Consider the following 27,817-nt stretch of genomic DNA (forward strand, 5'->3'; position numbering starts at 1 on the left):
AAATTTCCTTCTTTCTGTGGTTGAATACTGTTCCATTATGTGTGTGTGTGTGTGTGTGTGTGTGTGTGTACGTACCACATTTTCCTCGTCTGTTCATGCATCACTAGACCTCTTAACCATTGTGAATAATACCGCAGTGACCAGGGGAGTGCTGATATATCTTCGAAATCCTGATTTGAATTCTTTTGGTTAAATACACAAAAGAGGTATTGCTAGATTAGATGATGGTCCTATTTTTAATTTTTTGATCAACCTCCATCCTGTTTTCCATACCAGCTGCATCATTTTGCATTTCCACCAAGAGTGTACACATGGTCCAATTTCTTCACATCCTTGTCAACACTTGTTATTTTCACTGTTTTCTTTGTAGTTGCTGTCCTAAGAGGTGTGAGTTAATAACCTCATTGTGGCTTTGCGTTTGTGTATTTGCAAATATGGATTTGCATTTTCCTTCTGATTAGTGATGTTGAACAAGTTTTCATATACCTCTGGGCTGTTTGTCATGTCTTCGTTGGAGAATTATCTGTTGAAGTCCTTTGCCCATTTTTTAATAAGGGTTTTTGTTTTGTTGGGTTTTTTTGTTTATTTGTGCTGTTGAGTTGTAGGAGTTACTTAGATATTTTGGATACTAATCTCTTATCATATATATGGTTTGCAAATATTTTCTTATTCGTTAGGTTCCTTTTTTGCCCTGCAACAGCTTTCTAGTTTAATGTACTTGCACTTTTCTATTTTTGCTTTTGTTCCTTGTTCTTCTCACATCATAGCCAAGAAGTCATTTCCAAGACCAGTGTTAAAGATGTTTTCCCTTTATTGTTTCTGGTCTTGGGTTTAAGTCTTTAATCCATTTTGAGTTGATTTTCATGCATGATATAACAGACGGATCTAATGTCACTTTTCTGTATATGGATATCCATTGTTCCCATCACCAGTTGTTGAAGGGACTAGTCTTTTCCTATTCTGTAGTCTTCGCACCTTTGTTCAAAATCTATTGATCATATGTATATGGGTTTATTTCTGGGCTCTCCATTCTCTTCCATTGGTCTGTAGGTCTGTCTTTGTGCCAGTACTGAAAGGTTTTGATTACTTTAACTTTGTATCTTGTTTTGCATAATCAAGGTCTTTCATAATGGTTTCATATGACTTTTAGGGTTGTTTTTTTTAATTCTATTTTTTCAAAAATGCCATTGGGATTTTACTGGGATTTCATTGAATTTGTAGATCACTTTGGGTAGTATAGACACTTTAACAATATTAAGTCTTTTAATCCATGAATATGGGTGTCTCCATTTATTTATTTATTTCAGCAGTACTTTGTAATTTTAAGTATGCAAGTGTTTCATCTTCTTGATTAGTTTATTCCTAGATATTTTATTCTTTTTTCATGAGACTGTAACTGTGATCTTCTTCATTTCCTTTTCTGATTGTTCATTGCTTGGGTATGTGGATTTTATATCCTAAAACTTCGCTGAACTCATCTATTCTAACAGTTTTCCTATGGAATTATTATAATTTTATACATAGAAAATCTGCAAACAAAGACAGTGTACTTCTTCCTTTCTAATTTGGATGCTTTTTATTTCTTTCTCCTGTCTGTCTGGTCACAGGATCTTTAACATGATCCAAAATAGACAAAAAATGAAAAAAGATGATAATTCTTTGGGGTGTATCAATTTTTATTTATTTCTTTTCTATTACAACATCATGATTTATTAAAGCACAGCATTCTGTACAACAAAGGGCCTTAACAGTTGTCTATTCTCAGCCAAACTTCTCTATAAGTTAGTTTCTCTTAATAAAAAACGTGTTATACTTTAAATTAGTTATTTAACTGATGAGGAAGTTACCATAATACCTATTTTAACATTGAACAAATCTAACCACTGATTGGACATTAATGTAAAATCCTGACATAGAATTTGATTTAAAACTTCTGAAGATAAATTCATTAAAACAGGTTCCCTGTGAAAATATGTAGAATGAAAGCTAGCATAGGAGCAGGTGCTAACATTTTATTAACCATAAAAGATACACTTTGTTAACCATAAAAGATACTTTTTTTAAGAGTCTAATAGAGACATTAACTGTGCAAAAGCTGATGAGACTTACAGTCTTAAATACAAGCACCAACACAGAAAGGATATTGTGTCAGTTCAGTTCAGTTCAGTTCAGTCGCTCAGTCATGGCCGACTCTTTGCGACCCCATGAATTGCAGCACGCCAGGCCTCCCTGTCCATCACCAACTCCCGGAGTTCACTCAAACTCATGTCCATTGAGTCAGTGATGCCATCCAGCCATCTCATCCTCTGTCGTTCCCTTCTCCTCCTGCCCCCAATCCCTCCCAGCATCAGTCTTTTCCAATGAGTCAACTCTTCACATGAGGAGGCCAAAGTACTGGAGTTTCAACTTTAGCATCATTCCTTCCAAAGAAATCCCAGGACTGATCTCCTTTAGCATGGACTGGTTGGATCTCCTTGCAGTTCAAGGGACTCTCAAGAGTCTTCTCCAACACCACAGCTCAAAAGCATCAATTCTTTGGCGCTCAGCTTTCTTCACAGTCCAACTCTCATATCCATACATGACCACTGGAAAAACCATAGCCTTGACTACAGGGACCTTTGTTGGCAAAGTAATGTCTCTGCTTTTGAATATGCTATCCAGGTTGGTCATAACTTTCCTTCCAAGGAGTAAGTGTCTTTTAATTTTATGGCTGCAGTCACCATCTGCAGTGATTTTGGAGCCCCCCAAAATAAAGTCAGCCACTGTTTCCACTGTTTCCCCATCTATTTCCCCTGAAGTGATGGGACCAGATGCCATGATCTTCGTTTTCTGGTTGAGCTTTAAGCCAACGTTTTCACTCTCCTCTTTCACTTTCATCAAGAGGCTTTTTAGTTCCTCTTCACTTTCTGCCATAAGGGTGGTGTCATCTGCATATCTAAAACTCCATTAATTCTACACTTAATAGGATCATTTCTTTATGCACAATCTCATTTATGAATTACACATGATATGTAGTTTAGGATCCATCTACATTATGCTTGTAACTGCATGCTACTGCTACTGCTGCTAAGTCACTTCAGTCATGTCCGACTCTGTGCGACCCCATGGACTGCAGCCTACCAGGCTTCTGCGTCCATGAGATTTTCCAGGCGAGAGTACTGGAGTGGGTTGCCATTACCTTCTCCTGGTGTATCAATTTTTAAATAAGAGCTACTCATTTAAAAATAATGCCTACTACAAAATCGTTCCCTTGTGTCTATTTTTTCCAGATGAATTTCGTTATAATTATTTTTATGTTCAAAGGAAGATTCAATTGGGGTTTTGGTTGGAATTACATTAATTCAGAGATAAATTCATGAGACAGTTGCCATCTTTACCATAGTAAATTCTTTTGTTCATAAGTGAAATGTTTTTCCATTTTTTTTGACATTTTCTAACTCCAAAAATACTTATAAATATTTTATTTAAATGTAGCCTACACATTTTAAAGCTTAGCTTTAGATACGTAATTTGAGGTATGTATTCTAACTTGTTGACTTGATTTTTTTTTTTAATTGTTTCTGGTTGTTTTTTCAGTTGATTTTTGTTTTCTTGCTTTCCAAGAACACAATCATATATATTGCAGATAGTGAGAACTTGGTATTTCTATTATTCATACTACCTTATTTTTTCACTTGTGGGTTTCAATTGCTTAGTACTTCTAGAATAATTCATTAGGTCCTTCAGAGTGCCTTCAGACTGAATGCCCCTATTAGGTGTTGGGAGACAGAGTAAATAAACAGAGAGTGTATTAGATGTGATAAGTGCTATGGAACAAAATAGAGCAGGGTAAGGGTGTTGTAGAGTTGTAGTCGTGAGTTGCTATTTTATATGGTGTTATTAGAGAAGGTCTCATCTTAGAGGTAACTGTTGAGTAGAGGCCTAGAGGAAGTGAGAAATCAAGGCAGCTGCACGGAAAAAGAACATTGCAGGCAGCTGAATAAAAAGTACACAGGCTCTGTTTGAGTCAGGAGCTGTGTATGGTGTTCAAGGAAGAGCAAGGGAGCCAATGTGGCTGAAGCAGAGTAAGTGGGGGAATTGTAGGAGAAATGGAAGTAGGGTTACAAATAGCAAATCACGCTGGGTGGCGGTAATAGAGGTGATAGTTGTTAAACATGGGTGAGGTCTTGTTTTAGCTACTTCTTTCATTTAACCTTTGTAATAACCTTCAGAGGGAGACACTGTTCTCTCCATTTCATAATGAGGAAACTGAGCTCAGAGAATGTGAAAACGAATGAATTTGCTTAAGATCATACAACCAGAACGTTGTGAAACCAAGTTTCATAGTTCAGTATTTTGATTCCAAAATACTTGTCCTTAATCTTGACCCTGCGCTAGACATGGTGAGTCCAGCAGCAAAGCGTAGATTTAATGTTACAGAAATAAGGGCGTCAGTACACTTCAGTGAATGGCAACTCCGTCTTTCCAGTTGCTCAGACCATGTGTTTGAAAGTGGTATTTAAATCATCTCATTTTCTCATACTCTACTTCCAGTCGGATGGAACCAGTTGGCCCTATCTTTAAAATAGATCGGGTTGGTGATCACATCTCACCACCGTCACTGCTCCAGCCCTGGTGCGATCCAGTGCACATCTCCAGGGATTGATACATACAACCTTCTGAATGATTTCCCCGCTCCCACCATTGCTCCTTTTGTTTTCCACCCAGCAGTCAGTGTTAGCATGTCGGGTCTTTGTGGATTCCTGTCTCAGGGTACAAGACAGAGTGCTCACATATGATATACCCCCTCATCACCCTCATCTTCTGTGCTCTCTCCCAGCTCACTCCACACCAAGCACACAGCCTGCCTCCTATTCCAAGAAGCCAGGCAGTTTGACCCTTTTCAGGGGCTCCCTTCCCATTTGTGTCTATAGTCAAATATCTTCTTTCTCACCCACTCTCTTTAGCCATTCCTGCCAAATCCCTCCTTTGCTTCCTTTTTCACCTTAGTACGCATTGCTTTCTAATATACTATATAATTTTGCTGACTTATTTTGTCTATTGCCTGTCTACTTACATTAGAAGGTAAGCTCTACAGTGCCAGGGATTTTTGTATTTTTTTTAAACTGGTGCCATCCCATTGCTGGCAGATAGTAGTTGATGGTAGTGGTTAGTAGTCTGTTGAATAACTTTAAAAAGAAAAAGAAGGAAGTTATTTAAGGTTTGACTCTAAGGTATTATAGTGATGATTGTGCAGCATTTTTTATCCCCTGTTAGTTTCTTAAAGTCAAGGAAAGTCTTGTTCATTTCTAGAACTCTACCCATGTTCTTTAGTACGTTTTCTTTTATGTCATATTAGCTGCTCTGTGTGTGGTGATTGTTGAATGTCTTCTCAGCACAGAATGTCCTAAGAATAACTATTCATCTTCACCCAAATGAAAGCATTAGATATTTTCACAAATAATATATATGCACAAATACATGCTCATACACATATTTCTTTACATGCTTACACACTAAGGTAAATCAGATCTATAACAAAATAACTTGCTTGTAAACTCTTTAAAAGTTGTAATTAAATGTTTTAAATTCTGATTTGCACTATCGTTAGTTACTGTGTCAATTAACTTTTGATACTGCAGAGAATTATTTCATTATCATTACATTCGTTGTGACACTTCTAGAAAAATGTTCTGAGAGACATGAACATGCTAAACACTTAGAAGAGACGCATGAAGATGACCCAGGGAAAATTAAAAAAAAATCAAAATAAGAAACAGAAAACAAAAGGTAGTTGAGGGTGACGTGTAAACTTGTCTGTTACTTCATAAGGAAAGAACTAGGGAAACAGAAGACAGTTTACAAGGAGACCCAGACTTGGTCTCCTAAAGACTTGTCTGTTGGTTCACCTCCCAATACAGATAATCCTTAAATTTGCCTGTTTTTCTCCTTCTACTCATTGTGCAGATACACATAAGAATACTTGGACTTAGATACATAAACTGTTAAAAAGACCACAGTGGTAGTGCTACCCTGCCAGTAGTTCTCTTTTGACAGCTTGACCATATTTATCTAGCAACAGTGTTTGTGGAATTTTATTTGCTTTATTGAATTTTTTGCCTATTTTTTGAAAATGTGAGTGGATAGCTTATTAAGACAAAGTGCTTATGTTATAACCAGAGTAGGTCTTACAGCTCTCACATACATGAATAGCTTTTTGTAGGAAAGCATTAAATTAAAAATGTGTAAAAAATGAAGCAAATACAAATGTCTATAATCTTATTCACTTTATCTGGCCTCTGTCTATTAAAAGGATAGAGTCTTGTGTGTGTTAATCCATTAAAACATTTGTGAATTAACAGTTTGGAAAACCTCCTACAGTTTGGACAATATTTTTGGTTTTCTTTTTTAAAATTTATTTATTTTAATTGGGGGCTAATTACTTTACAATATTGTATTGGTTTTGCCATACATCAACATGAATCTGCCACGGGTGTACACGTGTTCCCCATCCTGAACCCCCCACCCACCTCCCTCCCCAAACCATCCCTCTGGGTCATCCCAGTGCACCAAGCATCCTGTATCCTGCATCGAACTTGGACTGGCGATTCATTTCACATATGATAATATACATGTTTCAATGCCATTCTCCCAAATCATCCTACCCTCTCCCTCTCCCACAGAGTCCAAAAGACTGTACTATACATCTGTGTCTCTTTTGCTATCTCGCATACAGGGTTATCATTACCATCTTTCTAAATTCCATATATATGTGTTAGTATACTCTTTTGGGTTTTTCTTTCTGGCTTACTTCACTCTGTATAATCGGCTCCAGTTTCATCCACCTCATTAGAACTGATTCAAATGCATTCTTTTTAATGGGTGAATAATACTCCATTGTGTATATGTACCACAGCTTTCTTATCCATTCATCTGCTGATGGACATCTAGGTTGCTTCCATGTCCTGGCTATGATAAACAGTGCTGCAGTGAACATTGGGGTACATGTGTCTCTTTCAATTCTGGTTTCCTTGGTGTGTATTCCCAGCAGTGGGATTGCTGGGTCATAAGGCAGTTCTAGTTCCAGTTTTTTAAGGAATCTCCACACTGTTCTCCATAGTGGCTGTACTAGTTTGCATTCCCACCAACAGTGTAGGAGGGTTCCCTTTTCTCCACACCCTCTCCAGCATTTATTGCTTGTAGACTTTTGGATCGCAGCCATTCTGACTGGTGTGAAATGGTACCTCATTGTAGTTTTGATTTGCATTCCTCCAATAATGAGTGATGTTGAGCATCTTTTCATGTGTTTGTTAGCCATCTGTATGTCTTCTTTGGAGAAATGTCTGTTTAGTTCTTTGGCCCATTTTTTGATTGGGCTGTTTATTTTTCCTGAACTGAGCTGCAGGAATTGCTTGTATATTTTTGAGATTAGTTCTTTGTCAGTTGCTTCATTTTGGACAATTTTTTTGTTAAATGGTTGGTGAGTATATCACTTTAGGATAATGCTAACTGCTGTAATAACTAAACTAGAGCATAATAAGTTTTCATTATCTTCATTATATCCACCATAGTTTGACCTCAGGTCAAACAACAGGGAGGGAACACAGCCCCACCCATCAACAGAAAATTGGATTAAAGCTTTACTGAGCATGGCCCCCTCCATCAGAACAAGACCCAGTTTCCCCCTAGTCAGTCTCTCTCATCAGGAAGCTTCCATAAGTCTCTTATCCTTATCCATCAGAGGGCGAACAGAATGAAAACCACAGTCACAGAAAACTAACCAAACTGATCACATGGACCACAGCCTTCTCTCACTCAATGAAACTAGGAGCTATGCTGTATAGGGCCGCCCAAGATGGACAGGTCATGGTGGAGAGTTCTGACAAAACATGGTCCACTGAAGAAGGGAATAGCAAACCGCTTCAGTATTCTTGCCTTGAGAACCCCCATGAACAGAATGAAAAGGCAAAAAGATAGGACACTGAAAGATGAACTCCCCAGGTCAGTAGGTGCCCAACTGCCACAGGAGATCAGTGAAGAAATAACTGCAGAAAGAATGAAGAGACAGAGCCAAAGCAAAAAACAACACCCAGCTGTGGATGTGACTAGTGATGGAAGTAAAGTCTGATGATGTAAAGAGCAATATTTTATTGGAACCTGTAATGTTAGGTCCATGAATCAAGGCAAATTGGAAGTGGTCAAACGGAGATAGCAAAAGAAAAAAAAAATTAATATCAACATTTTAGGAAACTAAAATGGACTGCAATGGGTGAATTCAACTTAGATGACCATTATGTCTACTACTGGACTTCCCTGGTGGCTCAGAAGGTAAAGCATCTGCCTACAACGTGGGAGACCTGGGTTCGATCCCTGGGTGTGGAAGATCCCCTGGAGAAGGACATGGCAACCCACTCCGGTACTCTTGCCTGGAGAATCCCATGGATGGAGGAGCCTGGTGGGCTATAGTCCATGGGGTTGCAAAGAGTAGGACATGACTGAGCGACTTTACTACTTCACTATATCTACTACTGAGGGCAAGAATCCCTTAGAAGAAATGGAGTAGCCATCATAGTAAACAGAAGAGTCCAAAATGCAGTACTTGGATGTGTCTCAAAAACAACAGACTGATCTCTGTTCTTTTCCAAGGCAAACCATTCAGTTATCGCAATAATCCAAGTCTATGCCCCAACCAGTACTGCTGAAGAAGCTGAACGGTTCTATGATGACCTACAAGACCTTCTAGAATTAACACACAAAAAAAGATGTCCTCTTCATCATAGGGGACTGGAATGCAAAAGTAGGAAGTCAAGAGCTACCTAGAGTAACAGGCAAATTTGGCCTTGGAGTACAAAATGAAGCAGGGCAAAGGCTAACAGAGTTTTGCCAAGAGAATGCAGTGGTCGTAGCAAACACCCTCTTCCAGCCTCACAAGATAAGACTCTACTCATGGACATCACCCGATGGTCAGTACAGAAATCAGATTGATTATATTCTTTGCAGCCAAAGATGGAGAAGCTCTATACAGTCCATAAAAACAAGACCAGGATCTGACTGTGGCTCAGATCATGAACTCCTTATTGCCAAATTCAGACTTAAATTGAAGAAAATAGGGAAAACCACTAGACCATTCAGATATGATTTAAATCAAATACCCTATGATTATACAGTGGAAGTGAGAAATATACTCAAGGGATTAGATCTGATAGAGTACCTAAAGAACTATGGACAGAGATTCATGACATTGTACAAGAGACAGTGATCAAGACCATCCCCAAGGAAAAGAAATGCAAAATGGCTGTCTGAGGAGGCCTTACAAATAGCGAAGAAAAGAAGAGAAGTGAAAGGCAAAGGAGAAAAGGAAAGATACACCCATTTGAATGCAGAGTTCCAAAGAATAGCAAGGAGAGATAAGAAAGCCTTCCTCAGCAATCAGTGCAAAGAAATAGAGGAAAACAACAGAATGGGAAAGACTAGAGATCTCTTCAAGAAAATTAGAGATACCAAGGGAACATTTCATGCAGAGGCTCAATAAAAGACAGGAATGGTATGGACCTAACAGAAGCAGAAGATATTAAGAAGAGGTGGCAAGAATACCCAGAAGAACTATGCAAAAAAGATCTTCATGACCCAAATAATCACGATGGTGTGATCACTCACCAAGAACCAGACATCTTGGAATGTGAAGTCAAGTGGGCCTTAGGAAGCATCACTATGAACAAAGCTAGTGGAGGTGATGGAATTCCAGTTAAGCTATTTTAAACCCTAAAAAATGATGCTGTGAAAGTACTGCACCCAAAATTAGCAAATTTTGAAAACTTAGCAGTGGCTACAGGACTGGAAAAGATCAATTTTTGTTCCAATCCCAAAGAAAGGCAATGCCAAAATGTTCAAACTATCACACAATTGCATTCATCTCACATGTTAGCAAAGTAATGCTCAAAATTTTCCAAGCCAGGCTTCAATAGTACATGAACTGTGAGCTTCCAGATGTTCAAGCTGGATTTAGAAAAGGCAGAGGAACCAGAGATCAGATTGCCAACATCTGTTGAATCATTGAAAAAGCAAGAGAATTCCAGAAAAAACTTCTGTTTATTGACTATGCCAAAGCCTTTGACTGTGTGGATCACAACAAAGTGTGGGAAACTCTTCAAGAGATGGGAATACCAGACCACCTGACCTGCCTCCTGAGAAATCTATATGCAGATCAGGAAGCAACAGTTAGAACTGGACATGGAACAACAGACTGGTTCCATATCGGGAATGGAGTACGTCAAGGCTGTATATTGTTACCCTGTTTATTTAACTTATATGCAGAATACATCATGTGAAATGCCAGGCTGGATGAAGCACAAGCTGGAATCAAAATTGCCGGGAGAAATATCAATAACCTCAGATATGCAGATGACACCAGCCTTATGGCAGAAAGCGCATAACTAAAGAGCCTCTTGATGAAAGTGAAAGAGGAGAGTGCAAAAAAGTTGGCTTAAAACTCAGCATTCAGAAAACAAAGATCATGGCATCCAGTCCCATCTTTTCATGGCATATAGATGGGGAAACAATGGAAACAGTGAGAGACTTTGTTTTCTTGGGCTCCAAAATCACTGCAGATGGTGACTGCAGCCATAATATTAAAAGACGCTTGCTCCTTGGAAGAAAAGCTATGACCAACCTAGACAGCATATTCAAAAGCAGAGACATTACTTTGCCAACAAAGGTCCCTCTAGTCGAAGGTATGGTTTTTCCAGTAGTCATGTGTGAATGTGAGTTGGACTATAAAGAAAGCTGAGTGCCAAAAAATTGATGCTTTGAACTGTGGTGTTGGAGAAGACTCTTGAGAGTCCCTTGGACTGCAAGGAGATCCAACCAGTCAATCCTAAAGGAAATCAGTCCTGAATATTCATTGGAAGGACTGATGTTGAAGCTGAAACTCCAATACTTTGGCCACCTGATGTAAAGAACTGACTAATTTGAAAAGACACTAATGCTCACAAAGATTGAAAGCAGGAGGAGAATGGGATGACAGAGGGTGAGACGGTTGGATGGCATCACAGACTCAGTAGACATGAGTTTGAGTAAGCTCTGGGAGTTGGTGATGGACAGGGATGCCTGGGTTGCCGCAGTCCATGGGGTTACAAAGAGTCGGACACAACCAAGCGACTGAACTGAACTGAACTGAAGTTTTTATTGCAAGTTTATGTCATAGTTTAGAGCAGATGTTCAAGTTGTTGGATGAAATTTTTCTTATGATGACTCAGAGACCCAGACTTCTCACATTTTCTGGGACCTCACAGTGTCATTTAGCCTGCTAATGGAAAAATAAAGAGCAGGAAAAGGGCATATTTTTTTTGCCCACATCCCATTGGCGAGAACTAGTCTCTTAGGCACATCATGTTGACAGGGAATGTCTTTTGACATGTCTTTTGACTGGCTGATTGCCTCCCAGCAGTAACTTCCCTACCGTAAAAGGGAGAGCGCAGATTTTTTGTGTATGGCTAGTCAGCTCTGTCACATATAATGTTGATAGTAATTATGTGTTAATTTCCTATGGCTACATTTGCAAATCCCACACTTGATGACTTGAAACAGCACAAATTTATTCTTAATCTTAATGTTCTGGAATTTAGAAGTCCAGAGTGTATTTCATTGGGTCCAGATCAGAGTGTTCACAAGGCTGCTTTTCCTCTGAATACGCTAAGGGAGAATCAGTTTCCTTGCCTTTTCTAGCTTCTAGAGCTACATTCCTTGCATTTGTTAATTCTTGGCCTCTTCCTCCATCCTCAGAGCCAGCGGCATAGCATCTTGCTCCTTGCCTTCTTATAGTCAAGTCTCCCTCTGTGCTGCGCTCAGTCGCTCAGTCGTGTCCGACTCTTTGCAACCCTTTGGACTGTAGCCTGCCAGTCTCCTTTGTCCAGGGGATTTTTTAGGCAAGAATACTGGAGTGGATTGCCATTCCAAGTCTCCCTCTCCCTCCTCTTACATTTGATCTTAGCCCAAAAATGGAGCAGTGATCCCCTCTGCCTCCTGTTAAAAGGACACTTGTGATTACACTTAGAGGGCCCACCCTAATAATTCAGGATAATCTTCCCATTGCAAGATCCTTAAATTTAATCACACTTGCGAACCTCTTTTTGCCATATGTGGTAGCATTCACAGGTTTCAGAGGTTAGCATCTGGCTATCCTTGGAGCCATTATTCAGTCTACTAAATAGTTAATATCTTTTACCACTTGGTATGTGTCATGTTTATTCCGAGAACTTTGCATGTATTTGTATTTTTCTGCCTGCCTACTTGGTTTATTCATGATCTCTACTCTACTTCTAGGCTTGCCTGTTTTTTTCAATTAGGTTTTGTTTTTATTTTTGCCATCCTTGCTTTACTTTCATGTCTAAAAATTTTACCAAAAACTCCTAGACTCTCAAAATTGCTAAGAATTTGCAGTATCCAGTTAGGTATGCTAAGATCTAGGTGGGGAGGGCTGTTAATTTATTTTTTGGAATATTTCTCTTGAACTTTGAAGAAAGTCCTTTAAGTCTTTTAGTCTCCTTTGGATTAATTAATATAATAAACTGCTTTCTCTTTTCCTTCTCAAATCTATCTTTTTCAGTTACCTTTAAAAATCAAATTGTCAGTTTTTTTCCTTTGGATTTTTTTTCCCCGCAAAAATGTTAAATTTCATTTGGCCATTGTCCTAATCACAGGAATTGACTTAATAGGATAAAAAGGAAGCACTTTGTATCAAGATTTGCTGGGAAAAGAGATAGTTGAAGACTTAAAGTCACTGGTAGGTTTTAGTAAAAGCACAGGAGTAGCAAGCAAACAGTTGTGTAAAACATGCTAATAACTGGATGAAATTAAACCAAAAGCCGATGTTCCTGATTTGAGTCATCAGGTCGAGGCATTATGTTCTGTCAAGGGTTCATTCAGACAAGTGCATATTATTGATTACATATTAGGTGCTAGGGATACAAAGATCATATAAGCATCAATCTGTTCCGTAGGATGTATCAGTCCAGTGAGGATGTAGACATGTAGACATTGATGCTTGCAGGTGTGACAGAAACTACAACTCAAGGTGGCTTAAACAGTACAGGGAATTTATTGATCAAGAACAGGTATATCTGGAAATGACCAACGCAGATGAGATTTCCAAGTTTACTTACTTGTCACATGCCTTTCCCCTTCTCCCCTTTTTTTGTTTCTTCTTGTTGTTTTCTGCAGATCGGTATTGTTCTGGCTCCCTTAGAGGTTGTGTGATGACTAACAACTTCAGGGCTGCTCCCCCAAAGACAGAAGCTGTCCTCTAACCATTAAACTAAAGTTCTGGAGTTCACTTTGTCTCAACTTTGATCTCCTGTAACCCAGTTACCAGATTGGGGAAAAGGATAATCAAGAGGCAGGTGAAAAAGCAAAATTTAGAGCTTTCAAAGTAGTTAGTATATCCCTGAAAATGGGTATTAGTCTCATTATGGCTTGATTATTTTTATCTTGGATTTTTCTTAATATACTGAAAATCAGGAATTCTTACTAGTGGAAAGTAAACCCAGCAGAATATCCTCCTGGTTTAGTGATTTTCTTTTGAAATTTTGAAAATATAAAAATTTGCTACTGTCCCTTCGGAGATGTTTGATTTTCATTTCAGTGCAGAAATGACAAATCTGACATGCTGTCTCCTCTCTACTACTTCTTCCCTGTACCTGGGACTGTATTGAGCTCATATGTTTCACAGTTAGGCTACTTCAGGCCTCAGTGACATTTACAGGTGGCAGATGCCAAGACCGGAAATGTCAGGGCTTCTCATTACACCCTTGCTTTTATGATTTAGCCTGGTTTGGGACGCCTGTTTTGACTTTGCCACTAATATTCATTTAATCAGATTTTTCATAGTATATAGTCACACAGAGTCGGACACGACTGAAGCGAGCTAGCAGCAGCAGCAGCAGCAGCAGCACTTTAAAAACGGAATTAGTAATAAAAGCTGCTTTGATTTAAATGTAAGCACTTCTCCATGTTCTCCTCCTGCATGGTCTCTGGTTTACCACCTTGCATTCATGGCAGTTCTTTTTCTATGACAAGTGTTCATTCAGGAGGCATAGTGTGTGCCATTGTTATAGAATTGCCAGATCTTATTTCAAAGAATTTGGGCAAGGAGGAAAGGAGTAGAAGGGGAGAGATCATTTGCTTACAGTCTGACCAGGCTTAAATACAGTCCCATTCTACATCCCAGCACACCTGGGACAAGGCACTAGAGGATAGGCCTGTGTGTGGGGACCACCTGGTAACCCAGTAATGCTAAAGGCCGCTCAGCTCTACACAGAGAACTGGAGGTACATTTGATAGTCTGGGTGTCTAAGGGTTCCTACCCTAACTTTAAAAAGAATTGTTTCTTTGTGTAAACTTATATTAAATGTTATTTGCTAATAAAGGGAAAAATAATGTATTTCTAGTGAATCACGTGATGATTATATCCAGGGCATAATTGTAATAATAATAAATGCTTATCTAATGCTTTCTCTGTGTCAGATACTGTTCTAAGCATTTTACATACATTAGTTCACTTAACCCTTACAACAGCCCTATGAAATAAGTTATTATTATTTTTTAGCCCCATTTTACAGAGGAAGAAATTGGCACAGAGAGATCAGGTAACTTGCCCAAGTCCACACAGCTTCGTCAGGGACAGAGTTAGGATTCGAATCCACACAGTCTGGGGCCAGAGTTCATACTTTTAATTGCTGTACTTTACATTCTGTCAAGAAAGGACTGAAGTTGTCATTAAAAATAATATCAGCATAATTTATTATGTTTTGAAACAAATTGACGTTTTGAAATTTACCTGCTAAATATTCAATGTGCTTATTTTTTATTCTAGGAGAAGACTTTGCAGTTGTGCAGCAAGAAATTATTATGATGAAAGACTGTAAACACCCAAATATTGTTGCTTATTTTGGAAGCTATCTCAGGTACATTGTTTGTTTCCCTTATGAAAAGCAGTAATGATTTCTGTCATTTAATACATTTAACAAAATTAAGTTAGCTCAAGTACCATGTTTTGCATATTTCTTCATGCTTCGGAGATACAATATTTTCACATGAATGGAATTTTTATGACCTCTCTAATTCTGTAGCCAGTACCACAGTCTGTGATACGTCTGTTGTACTCTTGGGAATTCTGGATGTAGTTTCACAAGTAAAAAGTTCTATGGTTAGTCTTTCTATGGTAGAGATCTAAATAAACCATTCTGTTGCCCCTTTCTTCTAGTCTTGGGTGACTTTAGAAAGCATATCTGTTGTTTTTATTAGAACCTTTTTTTTTCTTTTGTGCTTCTATCCTCAGAGTATTGCATCATCCCTTCCTTTTATTTTATCCAAAGGACTATGAATTATAATTATTTCACTAGCTTCTTATTTTCCCAGGTATTAAAGTGAACTTAGAAAGACTGAGTTTACCACCCCTTGTTTTGTTTGGCAGGACCAGGCTGGGTTTCCCAGATCATATTCCATAGGGGATGACCTCAAGTTCAAATCTTGTGTTTCATTCACTTCTGTTTGTAGTTATAAGTTGAACATTGTAACCTAATTGTTTTCAAGGTTCCTTCCAAAAGGGGGGATTGCAGAATGTTTTCTTAGGTATTAAAAAAACAAACAGACAAAAAAAAAACTCCTGTTTGGTTTCCATACATTGTAGGGTAAGTAAGATAAGGATGTAACTTATTACAGCGCCCCTTCCATCTGTGAGCCAAGTACAAAACACTTCTCCTCTTCTGATACAGGCACAGCATATGGAAAAGACTGGGCAGTTCTGCCCTCTCTTCTTTCCAGCTTGTGAAAAGCCAACCGGACCAACTCTTCTTGATTCTAACTACTCTTGGACAGCTTTGATTGCCCACCTTCATTGAGGTCGAAGGGTGGGTTTAATGGAGACTTTAGTTCACATAGGGACAGGTACTACCCCCAGGTCAGTGACTATTAAACATTTTGAATGGGTTCTTTAACAACCAAGTTGAAACTGCTTTAATGGTGAGTGGTTCAGACAATACTCTAACAACCGTTTCTGCATCAGTTTTTATTTTATGGACAGACCCAGCACAGGCAGTTACTGATATCAGCTCAAAGAAGTCTCTTAAAATCTTTTAAACTCATGATACAAATAATCGATTGCTATCACTATGTTAAAATTATTTCAGAACAATTTGTTTTACTGTTGGTTCTAACAAAATGACCCTGCTTAGACTCATTTGGGAAAAGTATTACAAAGTTTTCTTCCTCCAAGGAAGAATAGGTAATTTAAGAGTTTCTGTGTTTCCCCCAAAGACATTGAACTGAGCTTTTCTCAAACATGGCCTGAGTCTTCTAGAAGTATGGGACCATCCACAGTCTAACCTGTTATTCCGATAGCTGCACCCATTTACATGGCAACCTTGGGGTGGTCTTTTTATGAAAGAGACAGTAGTATAGTTGCTAGTTTAGAGAGCCTAGAGTTCTGGAATCAGGTTGGTTGAACCCTGATGCCATCACTTACTAACTGTGTGACTTATGGCAAATTACCTAATCACTCTGTGCCTCTGTTTGCTCATCTCTAAAATGCAGATAATAGATACATGATGTGATAGCAAATGAGGATAATCGGTAAATACACATGTTTAGAACAATGATTACAACATAATAAATACTCAATAATGTTAACTGCTATTGCTACTACTATTGGTACAATTGCTATTACTATTAGCTATTTTTTAAATACCATCAGGTCAGTGCCTTATTTGATTTTTTTCAACAATGCTGTTAACAATATTACTCTGGTAAATAGTCTTCCAGTTTTACAAATAAGGTGTTTGAGAGAGTTTCCTGCCAAGTATTTAGTTCCCAGTCTCATTTCAAATTATTTACAAAAGCTTTCTGTGATACTCTGCTTGTGGATCACATGACTTTTGATTTGGCCTTTCTACTTCTTGGCAAAAGAGCTGACCAGATAAACTTGTAACATTTCACATCTTACCCCCTGTCCTGCCCCAGAAGATCCCCCAAGCTCATGTTACACTAAATTGGACATTAGACTTTCTGGCTTCCTTAGGCAGGAGCCTTCTCACACAGGTTAAGCAGCAGAACATTTGATCTTGTTACCAGAATGCCGAATTCCTTTGGGGCTTATATCCATTTTTGTTGAGGCTTTGGGCAAAACAGCACAAGTTTGTAGTCACATACTCTTTAACCTTAACTTTGAGACTTGCTGCAAGAGAGCCAGTTTGAGGTTATGCCTAAAAAAAATATTACTTCCTTTTAGATTTCAGGAAACATGTATTCTGACTATATTTTGAATACCCTTTTTTTTTTAAGTAAACTTTTTTTTTTTTTACTTTATTTTACTTTACAATACTGTATTGGTTTTGCCATACATTGACATGAATCCACCACGGGTGTACATGCGTTCCCAAACATGAACCCCCCTCCCACCTCCCTCCCCATAACATCTCTGTGGGTCATCACCGTGCACCAGCCCCAAGCATGCTGTATCCTGCGTCGGACATAGGCTGGCGATTTGCTTCTTACATGATAGTATACATGTTACAATGCCATTCTCCCAAATCATCCCACCCTCTCCCTCTCCCTCTGAGTCCAAAAGTCCGTTATACACATCTGTGTCTCTTTCCCTGTCTTGCATACAGGGTCGTCATTGCCATCTTTCTAAATTCCATATATATGTGTTAGTATACTGTATTGGTGTTTTTCTTTCTGGCTTACTTCACTCTGTATAATCGGCTCCAGTTTCATCCATCTCATCAGAACTGATTCAAATGTATCCTTTTTAACGGCTGAGTAATACTCCATTGTGTATATGTACCACCGCTTTCTTATCCATTCATCTGCTGATGGACATCTAGGTTGTTTCCATGTCCTGGCTATTATAAACAGTGCTGCGATGAACATTGGAGTACATGTGTCTCTTTCAATTCTGGTTTCCTCGGTGTGTATGCCCAGCAGTGGGATTGCTGGGTCATAAGGTAGTTCTATTTGCAATTTTTTAAGGAATCTCCACACTGTTCTCCATAGTGGCTGTACTAGTTTGCATTCCCACCAACAGTGTAGGAGGGTTCCCTTTTCTCCACACCCTCAAAAGTAAACTTTTAAAATCGAAAGATAGTGTACATACAGAAAAGTGTGCAAATATCTGTATAACTGGATGGATTTTTTTTTAAAGAGGGTACTTTTATTTTAATCTGAATATAAGAATACAAAGGGCAAAACTGTCCAGAAACCATAATGAAACAGATGAAATTAAGGTTATTATTATTATTTTAAGTGAGGCTGTGTTCATTTGGAGTTGAATGATCTGACATAGGAGTACTGGGATTTTTTAGGGGGATTTGTTGTTGTTTTGTTGGTGGTAGATTTGGGGGTTTTTGTTGTGGTTTTTGTTCTTTTTGCCACAGGGCAGTGCATGTGGGATCTTAGCTCCAAATCCATGCCCATTGCAGTGGAAGCTCGAGGTCCTAGCCACTGGAACACCAGGGAATTCCCAGTGCTATTGGTTTAAATAGATAGTTTTATTCTGTAACTTGTATAGCTGATGAAAGTAATATGAAAGCAAACGGTAGTATTAATATAAAATAGCAGTTAATCCTCTCTTTCTTTATTCTTCAATAAATTCTTCCCTACTTCCCTAGGTAAAGTCTAGACCCAGCCAAATTCAGACTATGGGATAATGATCACTAGCCTTGTAGGGTGTTAGAGCTGGAAGGGACTAAGAGGTCTTGTCACTTTAGCCCACTCTTTTTTTTACTGATGAGAAGATGGAGTGCTGGATAAATGACTTCTTCAGGTTATCCAACTACTCTTTGTAGGCACTGGGATTTAAACCTGGCTTTGCAGGTACCATTCTTTTAGGTATAGGTATTACGTAGTCCAGAAAGGGCAGATTTAGCCTCCAAGGAAACGTGGTTTCTTGGATTCTTTCTCATTTTACAGAAGGCAAGGAGCTTGTTTGTTTGACCTTAATACAAGCCCTCTAAAATATATATTATTCTTAGTGACTTTCTTCTATCTTGTTGCCATTGTAGCCTAGTATAACAAATTTAGGCCAAAAATTGAGGAAATTGAACTAATGTAGTTTGTTAATAAATTTCCCCTCCAGAAAATTAGACTTAACCCTTGAATTTACTGAATAGATGACCAGCATATAATTAATTTCAGAAGCATATTTTATAACAGGATTATAGTGAGCTATGATCACTTCCCAAGGAAATCTCAAGACTGAGCCTCCTGTGAAACAGGAGCCTAATATTCTTGATGGTGCCTTCCTTACTTGCTCTTCAATATCCTTAAAAGACTGTGTTTATTCCAACAAGGACCTCCTGTAAAACACAGGGAACTTTATTCAGTATTCCATGATAGCATAAATGGGAAAAGAATTTGAAAAAGAATTGTTATTGTTGTTTTTCAGTCACTGAGTCATGTCTGATTCTTCATATCCCTGTGGACTGAAGCACTCCAGGCTTCCCTGTCCACTGTCTCCCAGAGTTTGCTCAGATACATGTTCATTAAATATATATATATATGTACAGCTGAATCACTTTGCTCTACACCTGAAGCTAATGTGTAACTAATTAACTATGCTTCAATATAAAATTAAAAAAAAATTTTTAAAGGCCTGTGTTTATCGAGTGCCTAATTATACATACTATGCAATAAGAGCTGAATATATAAAACATTTCTTTGGAAATTTAAATAGTCCTGGTTTCATATATATATTTATCTATGTATTTCTGTGTATATATTTATAAAACGACAGAGGTAAATCACTATAGGCCTATTCTTTATTCCCAGAAGAACTTCTTTTAAGCTTCTTTTAACTATTGTTTCTTTTAAGCAAATTATGATTTTGACTTCAGATTGCTTCTGAGCTTTCCTTAGCCCAGTGTATCCTTTGAATAACAGCAAATGCTCCTCAAAAGATAAGCCTTTGGAGGATCAGAGCCGGAATTGTAAAAACAATTTTATTTAGATGATGAGATATTTTAAACCTTTGAAATCCAGTGTACTTGAACATAATTTAATTTACAGTAATAATATACTTATAAATCACCACCACTTACAAAGTGTTTTTATGTTATTTCTTAGCATGTCTGGAGTGCTGTATTGATTTTTTCTGGAGATGTTAAGATAGATAAAACAGCCCTTGCCTTTAAGGATCTTATTATTGAGTAGAAAAAACAAATATGAGCAAATTGCAGCATGATGTGCTAGGTGGGGCCCTCCTAGGTGGTGCTAGTGGTAAAGAGCCTGCCTGCCAGTTCGGGAGCCATGAGAGGCCTGGGTCAGTCCCTGGGTTAGGAAGGTCTCCCGGAGAGTGACAACCCACTCCAGTATGCTTGCCTGAAAAACCCCATGGACAGAGAAGGCTGGCAGGCTACAGGCTGTTGGGTCGCAAAGAGTCAGATGTGACTGAAGGGACTTAGCACGTATGCTAAGTACAATAATCATTTTGATGTAAGTTACAAAGTGGTAAAGATGGTAGAGTATCTGATTTTGCCAAAGCGAGTCAGAGAGAGCTCTTTGAATGATATGATTCCCAAATGGTGTTAAAGGGTTAGTAAGCATTTACTGTGGTGTGTGCATGTGTATAGAAGATTATAATTTCTGACAAAGGAAATGCATGCATGGAAAAATCATGAAGTGTTCAGGAGACAGCTAATAATCTCACATTAAAGCTTAAGGGGAAAGGGTGTAGTTCAGAAGGTAAGGCTGAGGAGATTTAGGCAAAGAAAGAAACCTTTTATGCCTTAATTAAGAGCTATAAGTGTAGAGCATACTTGTTGGAAGGCTTTAACTCAGAGATAGTATATTCTGTGGGGGAGGAACTTGGAGTGTAGGAGATTAAGACAAGGAGTCAGTTAATTTTATACAGTGTATTTATTACAGTAATCCAAGAAAGAGATGGTAGTCTCTTGAGTCGTACAGAAAGTGGAAGAAATTTTTTTTCTAGAGCCAGAGAGAGGACTTGCCAAGGAAACCACAGAATCTTAACTAAAAATGCCTTTTTGAATGTTCACACTATGAAAATTAAAATTACAGTTAAGTCATTTTAATTTATACCTAGTTACTCTCTCTTTTAGAGCAGGACATGGCAATCCACTCCAGTATTCTCGCCTGGAGAATGAGACAGAGGACCTGGCAGGCTACAGTCCATGGGGTCGCAAAGAGTCAGACATGACTGAAGCGACTTAGCACACACACTGTTTTTTAAAAAAAGAAACTTAATTTTGGAATATGTTTGATTTACATAAAAGTTGCCAAGATAGTACAGAGAGTTCTCTCAGCTTTATCTGATATTAACATCTTGCATAACCCTGGGATATTTGTTAAAACTTAAGAAATTAGCTTTAATACAAAACTATCAGTTAAACTAAGATACTTCATTCGAATTTCACCAGGTTATGCCTGATGGTCCTCTTTAAGTGTGAGAGATTTGATGGAACTACCTTACAAGGTACTTTCTTACACCAGTATTGCTGGGGTATTTCTACCGAACATTTGTTTTGAGGGGTGCTCATATGTGGGTTTATGGAAAAAATAATTTGGGGATGGAGCAAATCAGAGAATTTGTATCTCCTCTTTTTCTTCATCTTCCCTCTCCCCTTCTGCTGTTTGTTCTCCTCCTCCTCCTCCTCTCCATTCTCCCCTTTCCAGCTTTTCCTGTTTCCCATCCTCCCCTTTCTTCTCTTCATCCACGTTTCCCCACGCATTCCTCCTTTTCCTACATCTCCTCCTTCCATTTCTCCTTGTACCCTGTATCCCCCAACCCCACTGGTTTTCTCAGAGCCCTTTAAATATCAGTGACATTGTTAATTTCCGAGAGAAGGCTAACACATGACATTTCTAACACTCATTTCACTGTCCCGCGGTTAATTTTGAGGGAGCATGCTTCACACAGAGCTGCTGTCCTGTGATCCATTCTTGCTCAGATACTATGCCAAACTGGGGCTTGTTAGGTAGAATTACAGAGAAATAGGTCACCTTGTATCCCCTGAATACATAGCTACCCCACATTGTTAAAGGGGAAGCAGGTGGATGGGTTCCATATACCTTTTTGGAAGGCAGTCACTTTTTTTTACATATGTTTAAAAATGAACCAAAACATTTTAAATTCAGCTCACATTAAAATAAGTTATCCTAAATTAAAACTCCCAGCAGTTAGTGAACTTTATATTTTTCACATGAGGTGCGAGGAATAGCTTGGTGTGCCAGTTTGTAGCAGACATTCAAGAGCTGTTTATCCTTGGTGATCATGCTCACATTTTTTCTTTTAAAACATTGTTATATTTGGGCAAAATATATAAATAATTATGCTTAGTTTTTCAATCAGTATTGGAAGGTTAAAAGGTGTGTTGTATTGATAGAAATGATAAACTCTTCAATGAAATATATATTCTAGTAAACACTGAACTAGAAGGTGAGAATAGTGAATTTTGCCCCTATTTATTTTTCTATTCCTTGTCAAACAGTCCAATGATTTTAGAGGATAAGAAAGAAGAATTCTAAGGATTTGTTGAGTCAGGAAATTAAGAGACACATATATTTACCTCAGTGATTAATTGTATTTCAGTCCCAAATACCCAGTGACAAAGATTTTACAATTTATTGGCCTGCATAAAATGGACTAATGTGATTCAAGTTCTTTCCTGTTAGAGAGATGGCTTGGTGAATGACCAAAAGCAAATGAAGATTCACCATCACAAGAGAGACATTCATGGAACAGATGGAAGTCATTTTTCTAATAAACTCAGAATATTCAAGCAATTTTTATAATAGCAGAGTTAACTAAATAGAGAGTTATAAAGGTGAAGTATTTTAGACCTCTTGAAAAGTAAAATATTAAGTGTATTATTACAGTTTTTTTCCTCAGTCTATAAGTTGGAAAGTCATTTCACATAGAATGAAGAGAAAATTGTACTTTTAAGCAAGGTAGGCAAAGGAGTAGACCAGCTTCAAGGAGAGGATGGTGTAATACTGAAATATGTTAAAAAGCAGAGAACTCATTTCCTACATCCATTTTCTTTACTAAAGGAGAATTGTTTTCAAAGTAGCAAGGGTAGGAAAAGCATTATTAAGAAAGAAATGAAGCACAGATAGATGAGTAGACAATTATAGAACACTAGACACTTTACATGAATCCAATCCTTTTTAGATTTATATAAAATATATCTCATTACTGTACTGAAAATATAGCAGACATGATTGTCATCCACTGTCACTGAGTGCCTTTTGACGAATAGGAGAGATGTCAAAAGATCAGTGATCAGCATTGACCAATTCGGAAAGGAAAGGTGATTTCTAGAAAATATAGACCATTAAACTTGTCCGTCATCTGTCCCCAACAAGCATCTAAGATAATTAATCACATAATTAGCACTTATAAGAAGGAAGTGGTGATTAACACTTTAGTAAGAAGTTACATCAGATCACTCCCATCTCCTATTTTTTTCCTCTTAAAAAAGAAAAGGGCAGTTTTATCTATTTACATCTTCTCTGAGTTCTAGGAGCAATGTAAGCAGTGTAAATAACTGCCCAACAAGATGAAATATACGAAAAGAAGTAGAAATGGCTTAACGTTTTTTGGGCTTATTAAATTCGAGGTCCTTTACTAAGCAGTTTACATGTTATTTCTGTTTATCCTAAGCAGATCCCAGAACAGCCATTCAGCCAGTTTTTGTAAGATGTGAGGAGTCCCTGTTGCCTGTTTGCATAATCACTTGCAACAGGAATTTTACATCAGATTCATGTGCAGCAGATGCGAAAATATTTTAGAGCCGTAGTTCTCAAAACATTTTGATCTGAAAGCTCATTTTTTTCTGCACTCTTAAAAATTATTGAGTACCTCAAAGAGCTCTGGTTTCTATGGATCATATCTATTGATATTTACTATATTATAAACAAAACTGAGAAGCATTTGAAACAAGAATACATAAGCACATATCCCAATAGCCATCAGAGGACTGACATCATCATCCCACTTCTGCAGCCTCTGGAAAACTCCACTGTATTCTCAAAAAAGAGTGCAAAGGGCAAGTAATTTTTAATGTTGTTATGAAAATGGGTTTAACCTTGCTGACCCACTGAAAGGATCTCTGGCACTCTTAGAGGGCCCCAGACCATACTTTGAGAAACATTGTCCTAAAGAAAGGATTCAGTTTAGAGAGATCAGGCTATGAAATCCTGCATTATACATATTGAATTTTAGTCTAAGCATCATTTCAAAGAATATTGGTTGACGGACTTGCCTGAGTCTTATACCTCTCTGTGCAGAGAGGTGCCAGGTGGTCATTCTGAGCAGTATACTTAGAGTGCTATTCAGTCACCAGTGGAAAAATTTCTTCTTAAGCTCATTAGTAACCTCACTTCTTCTTGTTTAGTCAGTAAGTCGTGTCTGATTCTTTGTGACCCCATGGGCTCTATCCTGCTAGGCTCCTCTGTCCATGGGCTTTCTCAGGCAAGAATACTGGAGTAAGTTGCCATTTCCTTCTCCTGGGAATCTTCCCAACCCAGGGATCAAACCCATGTGTCCCGCATTGGCAAATGAATTCTTTACCACTGAGCCACCTAGGAAGCCCAGCTAGGTCATGCTTCACCATCGGCTGCCATGTCTCAGTTTCATCGGTGCGTGGACCACGTGTAAATGTGAGGTCCCGGTTTCTTTCGCTGGGCTTCACTCTCTTCAGCTTTGTAGAATCATGGCAGTTTGTTCTCTTGTGTGCTGACCACACTCTTAACGGTCTGTGTTCGCTTGCTACATGGTGCATGGTCCATCGTACCCAGCCAGGTCAGCTCACCCCTCAGGTCTGCTCCGTCACACCAGCACTGCCATACGTGTCCACTCCTCACAGCAGCTCCACTTGTTAGTATACTGTTCGTGCACTGCTCTGAGGGCCTCCCTTGTGGCTCAGCTGGTCCAGAATCTGGCTACAATGTGGGAGACCCGGGTTGGGAAGATCCCCTGGAGAAGGGAAAGGCTTCCCACCCCAGTATTCTGGCCTGGAGAATTTTGCGGAGTCATACACGACTGAGCGCCTTCCACTTTTCACGTGCACTACTCTGAATAGTACTTAGCTCTGGGTGCCACATTTTAAGAGACACTGACAAACTAGAGACCTCCCAGATGAAGGTCACTAAACCGAGGCATCTACAGACCGCTGTTTGACAGTATGACCTCAGCCCATTCTAGCTTCGTGTCTTGCACTCTCTCTTCAGGTAGCCTGAGTTCAGCTCATGCTAAATCATCCACAGTCTCTCAAATGTGGGTCTTCTTTCAGAGTTTCGTTCTTTTGCACAGACCTTTTCCATGTCTCTTGGCAGTGGGTTCCTACTTTAACTTCAAGACCCAACTCGAATGTTTTTTCCTCCCTTAAATATCCCTTATAACTTGGCTGGTTATTTTACCTCTAGGTTCTTGCAGAACTTATACAAGGCCGGATTGGTCATTAATCAAACTATAATCCCGTCCAAGGGCCACCAGACCTTTTCTGTAAATGGCCATATAGTAAATAAACACTTTAAGTTTTGTGGATTTTGTGTGTTTCTATCAGAATAGCTCACCTTTGCTTTTAGTACAAAAAACAGCCACAGATAATATGTACGTGAACGAGTTTGACTATGTTCCAATAAAACTTGACACAGACACTAAAATTTGAATTTCACATAATTGTCATGTCCAGAAGCCTTTTGACAACCCTCCCCCAACCATTTAAAAACATGAAAACCATTCATAATTCCTGGCCATGCAGAATCAGGCAGCAGGTTAGGTTTGGCCCACTGGCCATAGTTTGCCAACCCTGCATCTAATCAATTTGTTTATTCTTTCAATCGCTCATGTATTCATTCATTTATAGAATAAACACTTATTTACTGGATACCTAGGCACCATTGATACAGGGGTGAGAGACAGACATATTATGAAGGCAGAATCTTCTGTGTTAGACTGAGCGTGCTGAATTCAGAGACTTTCTATTGCATCTCTGCCCTCCAAGAATAGTACATTTCCTGGTACATTTTGAGATGAAGTAATTAATGATTCAACAAAGGAATGAACAAAGGAATAAGCAATTATTTCTTTGCTAATTATTTCTCCTGTGACTTATGATTATGCTGTCATATAATGTAAATGTGAAAGAGAAATTCTACTAAAGACAAGTGAGTGATAGTTCTCTTTTTTCTTTTCTTTTGTTCTAAGGGATAAATTTTTAACAAAGGTTATTTTGGAAAGATCTTTGTTGAGTCTAGATATGAGGGTAAATTTTACATTTTGTCTGTTTTGTTGATAGGAGCACCACCAAAGTGATGTAGTTTAAGATGTATTGCTATTCTATGTGATAAATATTCTATATAATTTTTGGTATAAACCTTCTAATTAGCATTTAACTTTTATAATACAGTCATAAGGTAGATGGATAACTGATGGAAGGGAAGTTTTTGACTAAAGGGACATTTTATCTCATTTGAATGTGCTGGATGACGTCTATATATCCTGCAAAAGGTGTATTTTAAGAATTAAAACCTTAGGTTGAGTTACAGTAGCACATAAGTATCGAAGGTTTGTTTACTTATAGAGATTAGCTTCTCTCTTAAATAGCACGTTGCATTTATGTCGTTTTTCAAGGTATTAACATTACAGCTTTCAAATACTTGTCACTTCAAGTAGTTTTAATCATGACAATGTGATAATGCTTATTTTCTTTTTATAGGCGAGATAAACTTTGGATTTGCATGGAGTTTTGCGGAGGTGGTTCCTTACAGGATATTTATCATGGTAAGACCAAAAGTTGTATGTTAAAGAGATTAAGTAGAATGTCTTAAAATACAGTTATTTACTATATTAAACATCAATGTTTTGTGGAAAGTATGTTTTGTCATTTGGATACATAAGGAAATTTAAGATATATATAGGCAAAAGGAGCATTTGCTTTCTAAGTTAGAAAGCTGCATGCAGTGGAATTATTTGCTAATTCTAAGGAAGACATTTTATATATAGTTAGTTCAGTTGGAATAGGAAACAGGAAATGATAGATTTTCTAGAAGTGTTTTAGAAGGTATAATGAAGAAAATGGGCTTTAAATTGGTCTTTAAAAGATCGGTGAACTTTGGGTACAAAGAAGAGAGCGATGTGCGCTCCTGGGGATGAAGCAGCAGCAGAGTGACGTGAAGGTGTGACTCGAGATCGCTCTCACTGTCTGGGGTGTGTCTGGGATCAGATCCAGAGAGCCTCAAAAGCCAGAAAGGGACTCACTGGGTAGTCTAGTGGCTAAGACTCATTGCTTCTACTGCAGGGGGCATGGGTTCGATTCTTGGGCAGGGAACTTAAAAAGGCCGGAAGGAAAAACATAAGAATATTGAGTATTTCTGCTTCATGAAAAGTTACTTATTTTCTGAGAATGTGTTTTATTAAGTGTGGCTATTCTTTGTATTTGAGAATTTTTTCCTTTTTATTAATAACATTTTGATTCAGTGAAAATTGAAAGATATTTGGCACCATTTGCATTACAGAACATAGTGTTTCTGAAAGTTTGTTAAAAATTTTAAAAACTATTTTCCCCTTTTATTGTCTTCATTTGGACTAATTTCTCTACTATGGTTTCCATACTGATTGATTTAATTTCCTTCTTTCTGAAGTTTTTTCCAGCTAAATCTCCTGGTGGTAAACTCAGTCTTTGATCCTCATTCTTAAATGATAGAGTAAGCAGACATAGGCACATTTTATCCTCTGGCAGATGTTTTCTGTCAGCATTTCAAAGATACCAGACCATTGTCCTCTCGTTTCTGTAGTTGTTGGTACCTTCTGCTAACTACTGAT

At 38.2% G+C, this 27,817-nt stretch overlaps 1 protein-coding gene across 4 annotated transcripts in view; it reads left to right on the forward strand.

Annotated features, from left to right (window-relative positions):
- The window catches only part of MAP4K3 (mitogen-activated protein kinase kinase kinase kinase 3), a 189,469-nt gene that overhangs the window by 80,458 nt on the left and 81,194 nt on the right, over positions 1–27,817 (forward strand). For all 4 annotated transcript variants that reach the window (XM_069583498.1, XM_069583500.1, XM_069583499.1 and 1 more), the window contains exons 3-4: positions 14,849–14,939; positions 26,712–26,776. In XM_069583498.1, the coding sequence (XP_069439599.1) occupies positions 14,849–14,939; positions 26,712–26,776 (156 nt within the window). The remainder of the gene's footprint in view (positions 1–14,848; positions 14,940–26,711; positions 26,777–27,817) is intronic.

The sequence above is a fragment of the Ovis canadensis genome, chromosome 3 (genome assembly GCF_042477335.2).
Source record: "Ovis canadensis isolate MfBH-ARS-UI-01 breed Bighorn chromosome 3, ARS-UI_OviCan_v2, whole genome shotgun sequence".
Lineage (NCBI taxonomy): Eukaryota > Metazoa > Chordata > Mammalia > Artiodactyla > Bovidae > Ovis > Ovis canadensis.